Below are 7,222 nucleotides of genomic sequence, written 5' to 3'. Positions count from 1 at the left end.
CCCCACCATACCCAGACCGATTTCAGAGCTTTCTGATGAAGGAAATTACCTGTCTGACAGTTGCTTCCCTTCCACCCAGCCTCACACCCTCCACTAGAGCAGTCTCCAGTCACGTCGTTACACACGGAATCTCCACTGGCACAGCGACAGGTGCCGGTACAGTCGGGTCCAAACTCACCTGGCGAGCACACTACAAAAACAATGTGTAAACATGTCAAATGTGTTCTTTTACTTACGGTCAGAATGCAACTTTAAAGTGTCAACATAACACCACACGTCAAAATTACCTGTCTGACAGTTGTTTCCTTTCCACCCGGGCTGACATCCTCCACTAGAGCAGACTCCAGTCACGTCGTTACACACGGAATCTCCACTGGCACAGCGACAGGTACCGGTACAGTCGGGTCCGAACTCACCCAGTGAGCATGCTACAAAAACAATGTGTAAACATGTCAAATGTGTTCTTTTACTTACGGTCAATATGCAACTTTAAAGTGTCAACATAACACCACCTATCTGAACAAGAAAAAACACACTCCACAGACACAAAAGCTCTACTGCAGTGACGTAGGAACCCCCAACGAAAATCATTTTCGACCCTGACCATTCTCTATCCTACGGTGACCTGCATGCCAAAAATCATGAACATCCGATCACAGTTTTCAAGAGTTATGTCGCATAATTCCAGTCTCCCTCACCATACCCAAACCGATTTCGAAGGCAATTACCTATCTGACAGCTGCTTCCCTTCCACCCGGCCTCACACCCTCCACTAGAGCAGACTCCAGTCCGGATGTCACACACGGAATCTCCGCTCGCACAGTGACAAGTGCCGGTACAGCCGGAACCGAACTCACCCGGTGGGCATGCTACAAAAACAATTTGTAAACATATCAAATGTGTTCTTTTACTTACGGCCAGAATGTAACTTTAAAGTGCCAACACAACACCACACATCTGAATTACCTGTCTGACAGCTGCTTCCCTTCCACCCGGCCTCACAACCTCCACTAGAGCAGACTCCAGTCCGGATGTCACACACAGAATCTCCGCTCGCACAGTTACAGGTTCCGGTACAGTTGGGCCCGAACTTACCCGGCGAGCAGGCTACAGACGATTAGAAAGCGTATTAAACGTGTTTTAATAGGCTCAAGCATGTTCTTTTTACTCAGGTTAGAATATAAAATCTCAAAATAACACAACATGTCTAAATCACCTATCTGACAGCTGCTTCCTTTCCACCCAGCCTCACACCCTCCACTAGAGCAGACTCCAGTCCGGATGTTACACACAGAATCTCCGCTCGCACAGTTACAGGTTCCGGTACAGTTGGGCCCGAACTCACCCGGCGAGCAGGCTACAGACGATTAAAAAGCGTATTAAACGTGTTTAGCCTCAAGCATGTTCTTTTTACTCAGGTTAGAATATAAAATCTCAAAATAACACAACATGTCTAAATCACCTATCTGACAGCTGCTTCCTTTCCACCCAGCCTCACACCCTCCACTAGAGCAGACTCCAGTCCGGATGTTACACACAGAATGTCCACTGGCACAGTTACAGGTTCCGGTACAGTTGGGCCCGAACTCACCCGGCGAGCAGGCTACAGACGATTAAAAAGCGTATTAAACGTGTTTAGCCTCAAGCATGTTCTTTTTACTAAGGTTAGAATACAAAATGTCAACATGACACCACACATCTGCATTACCTGTCTGACAGTCTTCTTCCTTCCACCCAGCTTCACACCCTCCACTAGAGCAGACTCCAGTCCGGATGTCACACACAGAACCTCCACTGGCACAGTGACAGGTGCCTGTACAGCCGGGCCCGAACTCACCCTGCATACAGACTATAGTGTAACAGGAAAATAGGTTGATCCTTTGGCCTTATGCAACAGAGACATGCGCAGTATACTCAACCACATAGAGTTACAACCAATCCATACATACCTTGTTCACAAAACGGTCCGTTCCATCCCGGCGCACATGCGCAGACATATAGTCCTGACTGTACAGGCCCCGATGTGAGATTTCCACCATTCTGACATGGTTTGGAAGATGAGACTGAGGAAAAGCGGCAAAATGACAGACAGTTGACGTTTTTAGTTATCATATGTCATGCTCTTCAAATTAAATCTCAATTAATGTTACACCTGGCTGCAAAATCTATTTTTCTCCGTTTGCCCCCTCTTGTCCGTGCCATTTAATGTACTTGGACCGTTTCTTTTCGTTGTCTTTATCAACGACATGCCCGGGACTATTACCAGTGCCTGTCACCTCTTTGCGGATGATGCCAAGGTGTTTCGTCGAGTAAACTCTCCAGTCGAAGTTGCCACCCTGCAAGCAGACATTAACAACCTGGCAGCTTGGTCCAAAGACTGGCAGCTCAGCTTTAACATCGAAAAGTGTAAACGCATGCATATTGGGCATGGTAATCCTTGCCAAGAATATGAAATCCAAGGCTCCACGTTGGAAGAAACCAGCGAGGAGCGGGACCTGGGAGTAATCGTTGACAGGAAACTGAAATTCCATGCGCATTGCACCGCCGCTGCTAACAAGGCATTCAGAATTCTGGGACTCGTCAAGAAGAGCTTTCAACGACTTGACAAGACAACCGTACCCCTGTTGTACAAAACTATGGTTCGGCCCATTATAGAGTATGGTAATGTGATATGGGGTCCATACTCTATAGGTGACCAGGAGCTACTGAATAGAGTACAGCACAAGGCGACGCGACTTGTACCTGGGTTCAGAGAAATCAGCTACGAGGACAGATTACGTCGTCTGCAACTTCCTACTCTTGAGCACCGCCGCAAAAGAGGTGACGTGATACAAGTCTTCAAGTTCGTCAAGGGTTTCGACCGTGTCGACCCAGGCCGGCTGTTCAACTTAAACGTAGATGGACGTACCAGAGGCCATCCATACAAAATCGCCAAACCACAAGCAAAGAAGTTAACTAGATCAAACTCTTTTAGTGTACGAGCAATAAATGCTTGGAATAGCCTTCCTGCAGATGTTGTGGCAGCAGACACGTGCACTGTTAACTCTTTTAAGTCAAGACTGGACAGTTACTGGAGGGGGACGGAATACACATAATTTCATATTACAACTTCTGAACATTACAACTTTGAACTTTGGACATTACAAACTCTGAATTTTGAACATTACAAACTCTGATATTTTGGATATTACAAACTACTGAACTCTGGACATTACAACTTGATCATAACAAACTCTGAACTCTGGACATTACAAGTACAACTCTAACATTGTAAATCTGAACGTTTAATATTACAAACTACTGAACTTTGGACATTACAACTTGATCATAACAAACTCTGAACTCTGGACATTATAAGTACAACTCTAACATTGTAAATCTGAACGTTTAAGTAACTATCGCCAAACTACATGTATTAGCGAGGACAATGTATATTTTTATATTTTTGTAATTTATCTATTGTAATGTAATAGTTTTAAGGTTTCAGATATGGATCACACAGGCAGTTGCCTTTTTATCCATTAAAAATGTATGTATGTATGTATGTATTTAATAGGCGGCTAAGGTGGTCACACTCAAAAAGCATAATGACAGATGCAGAACATAAAGACAGAAAACCAAGGCGACATATGATACTGTAGAAACATCCTAAATTTCAACTGCATAAGCCTCTTCAGCCAATGACGCCCAAAGTAATTATTATAAATATTTGTACACGTACCTGAAAAATTGGCAGGCCTCACCATCATGACTGTTTTCTTCAAGGAATATTTGTAACCCCTCCAACTGTGCCAGACGATTCCATTTGCACTGGAGCAGGTACCTGGAACAGGTACTGAACAGCCGGTCAGATACTGTCCGTTCAACATGGCCAGGCCACAACTTTCAGTGTACCACCAGCCTCCTTGACCGAATGTAACAGCACAGTTGGTACTGATACCGTCGTTATCCTGGTCTGTTGTAGAAAACCTTCTGTTGTTGATGCTGTGACGTGTATCGGACGGGTCCAAACTATCAGTAGCATCCCCGCTGTACCCGCCGATCGTTGTCGTGTACTTGCTGCTGGCATTTCCTACAGAAAACATGCTGTACCGCGCAAACCGGCTGTTCATTTCCCAGTCTTCCAAGTACACGTACAGTTCGTTTTGTTTCTGTTCAGTCAGACTGTGGATGTTCCCCAAACCCAGCCAGTATTCTCCACTAGTATTGCCGAAGCCCTGCTCGTACTCAGTCCAAGTCTTGTCAAACGGCACGGACCCGTCCTGGCGCCGCTGTATGACCGTCCACCCGCCGCCGTCAGTGTCCATGTCACAGTAGGCTTGGAACGGTTGAGCGTGACCCAAATTCCAAACATGACTGTACTGAATCCCAAGGCCGAACATGTCAGCACAGTCTTGGGGTGCCAGGATTACTGAAAAAAATGGCGAAAAAAAGAATGATATAAAAAGCAATAGTGGTAACTATTCACTCACCACACCAATACAAATCCTAAGAGGGAGAAGGAGAGAAGGAGAGGACTAGAGAGATCAACAGAGAGCTGTTTCATTGTAAGCATAGAATAGTACATTGACGCCAATGTCAAACAGAAGTATAATGTACATACGTTTCCGTTGGTAGTAATTTCGGTAATGCCAACTCTCCCACTCAGAACCAGGAGACGCCGCCGTGTCCTTGTCACTACTCCGGAGCCAACACCGTGCACTGCCGCCCTCTGGTGACCCCGCGGGGCGATGGTTGAAGGACAGACATGTCGGGTTGACGCCGTCGTAACTGTCGTAACCTTGCAGACAGCGGCGGGCACACTCCTCGGCGTCTATGTTGTCGTACGCTGTTATATGATTGCCAGAATCACCGAAGAAGCGACCTTCCTCCCTGATGAAGAGGGCGCTGTACGTGACAGTCGCTAAAGCAGGAGAGCGTTGTAAGACATTTGACCAACATAACTTGCAAGAAGTAATACTAAAACCTAGGTGACAAGTACAAGATGTACGATTGCAGAATGTAACCACAAAGTAACTTTTTTACAACCAGGTCCATTCACGTGTACGTGTATCTTATACCCTAACACGTTAAATAACTTTTCAGTACCTGCGCGGTTTTGACACGAATCTCCAGTCCATAAGTCATGACATCCCCCCGTACAGAACCCGGTCTTCTTGTCACAGGTAGTTGATCCATTTGCACAGTAATGGTGTTCACAGGTTTGGGTGCAGTCAGGTCCGTACATGCCGTCTGGGCACTCTGAAATAGTCGACAGATTCTCAGTTAGTTACATCTAATCCTCGAATCATCGCAGTGGCGTCGGGTGGTGTAGTGGTTAGAGCAATAGACTGTGAACCGGGAGACCCGGGTTCGATTCCGAGTCGTACCCGGGACATGTCTGAACATGCGCCCCGACGTTGTGCCCTTAGGAAAGGCACTTTACACGAATTTCCTCACTCCACCCAGGTGTGAATGGGTACCTAACTTCAGTTGGGGAAAGTCATATTGAGGTCACCTTGTGGCGCCGAATGTCAGCCGCACAGACCCTTGCGACAGTTCCACAAAAATAATTGTGGATCAAATATGTGTGTATCATGTGTATTATTTGATTGTTGTAATTGTTGTGATTTGTATTCGATTATTATGTGATACCCTGCATCAATTCAGCCGTATAAAGGCTGCGACTGCACGGGTACTGTTTGGACAATAAAAACCATATATAAAAACCATATATAAACCATATATAAATCATCCATTTAATGGAATAAAGCCTCGTGATGAGTTATGGAAAATATGTCACCAAGATAAGACGATAATAAAGTGCTCCGTGTTAGTTCTCTGAGGTATCAACACTACCTTGATCACAGTTGTCTCCATGGTACCCTGCCGCACACACGTGAGAACCTCCAGTCGGACATGTTCCGTTGAACCTGTTGCATATCGGACCTTCGTAACAATGTCCACATTCGGTGTTACAGTCAGGGCCGTACCTACCAGAACACTCTGGATGAAAGTTATGAAGAAAAGATAAAAATGAAATATCATTATATTGTTTAGATTAAATCATCAATAACGTAAGCTATAGCGTTTGATGAGAAATACTGATAAATACCTTGATTACAGTTGTCGCCTTCGTACCCTGCCATGCACAGGGGATCACCTCCAGTTGGGCATGCTCCAGTCTTCTTGTCACAGGCCGGTGTTTTGTTTGCACAATGACAGGTTTGAGTGCAGCCGGCTCCGAACATGCCGTCAGGGCAACCTGAAGCAGCGAGTATATTATAGGTTTGTGCAATTCATTCGAAGGAATAAAACAGCAATTTGGTGAAGTAGCAACTTTGACCAAAATGCCTGTATAATGTCGTATCTATGTAAGTCAGGAGAGTTATTTCATGCGGTGTACAGGCCCTTGACATGTTGGACGTTTTTATGTGTGTCTCATACTTCTGGTATGTGAATACAAAATAGTATGTTGTTGCCTTTTGAGTCAAATATTCTGTTGTATAGTAATTATAATAATGAGGTTTAGTTACAATGATGCCTGCCATCATGAGTACTCACCTGTATTACACTCTATCCCCATGAATCCAGGAGCGCAGGAACATCCGTAAGGATCCATCACACAAAGAAGCTTACCCCTACAGTCTCCACCGTCACACTCTCTCGTGCAGCTTGTACCGATCTTGTTGTTCGCACAGGCTTGCAAAAATAAAAAATATATCTGTCAGCAAAAATAAAAAAGATATCTGTCAATGTGTAATCGGAATGAACATTGACAAAGATGGTTATCATACACAGTCCTGTTAATTATGATAAGATCGATATTCAATTAGCTATTAGTATTCCATTTTAACACAGCTTTAGTGTTTCTTCCCATTTGTCCTCCCAAATCTGTCATATATCTTACCACTTTCACACTTCTGTCCATGGAACCCCGGAGGACAGACACATTCCCCCGTGTTGTCGTCACACACACCGCCGTTGTAGCACACGGGACAGTCACCGGTACAGGACAGCGGACCCCACTTGTCTGCAGCACAACCTGTGGAGCAGATTGTTGGTATTAAGCACCAGGAAGAGTGTTTACGTGACGTGTTCAACACCAGGGACTATCTGTGTTTGTTTGGGGGGAGGGGGTAGTGTTCAGCACCAGCAACAGGTAGACATGTCTATCTGTGTTCCTGGATGGTAATAGTGTTCAGCACCAGGGACAGGTATGTCTGTAAGTGTGTGTGTGGGG

The 7,222-nt window shown here is 45.3% G+C and overlaps 2 protein-coding genes across 2 annotated transcripts in view; both read right to left on the bottom strand.

Moving 5' to 3' along the window:
* The window catches only part of LOC109486073, a 13,734-nt gene extending 7,549 nt beyond the window's left edge, over positions 1 to 6,185 (bottom strand). Inside the window, exons 1-13 of the mRNA XM_019789761.1 lie at positions 6,095 to 6,185; positions 5,839 to 5,985; positions 5,089 to 5,241; positions 4,604 to 4,903; positions 3,722 to 4,411; positions 1,950 to 2,063; positions 1,709 to 1,849; positions 1,463 to 1,603; positions 1,217 to 1,357; positions 976 to 1,107; positions 729 to 869; positions 288 to 428; positions 50 to 190 (exon numbers count right to left, since the gene is read on the bottom strand). Coding sequence (XP_019645320.1) covers positions 50 to 190; positions 288 to 428; positions 729 to 869; positions 976 to 1,107; positions 1,217 to 1,357; positions 1,463 to 1,603; positions 1,709 to 1,849; positions 1,950 to 2,063; positions 3,722 to 4,411; positions 4,604 to 4,903; positions 5,089 to 5,241; positions 5,839 to 5,985; positions 6,095 to 6,128 — 2,416 coding nt within the window. The 5' untranslated portion in view covers positions 6,129 to 6,185. The remainder of the gene's footprint in view (positions 1 to 49; positions 191 to 287; positions 429 to 728; positions 870 to 975; positions 1,108 to 1,216; positions 1,358 to 1,462; positions 1,604 to 1,708; positions 1,850 to 1,949; positions 2,064 to 3,721; positions 4,412 to 4,603; positions 4,904 to 5,088; positions 5,242 to 5,838; positions 5,986 to 6,094) is intronic.
* A 344-nt stretch (positions 6,186 to 6,529) lies between these two features.
* Positions 6,530 to 7,222, bottom strand: part of LOC109486072 (tyrosine-protein kinase receptor Tie-1-like) — a 9,062-nt gene continuing 8,369 nt past the window's right edge. The window contains exons 4-5 of the mRNA XM_019789760.1: positions 6,890 to 7,024; positions 6,530 to 6,681 (exon numbers count right to left, since the gene is read on the bottom strand). Coding sequence (XP_019645319.1) covers positions 6,530 to 6,681; positions 6,890 to 7,024 — 287 coding nt within the window. The remainder of the gene's footprint in view (positions 6,682 to 6,889; positions 7,025 to 7,222) is intronic.

Source organism: Branchiostoma belcheri, unplaced genomic scaffold (genome assembly GCF_001625305.1).
Source record: "Branchiostoma belcheri isolate BF01 breed outbred unplaced genomic scaffold, Haploidv18h27 scaffold8, whole genome shotgun sequence".
Taxonomy (NCBI): Eukaryota; Metazoa; Chordata; class Leptocardii; order Amphioxiformes; family Branchiostomatidae; genus Branchiostoma; species Branchiostoma belcheri.
Note: the sequence above shows the minus strand (reverse complement) of the source record. Positions and strands in the feature narration are given on the sequence as shown.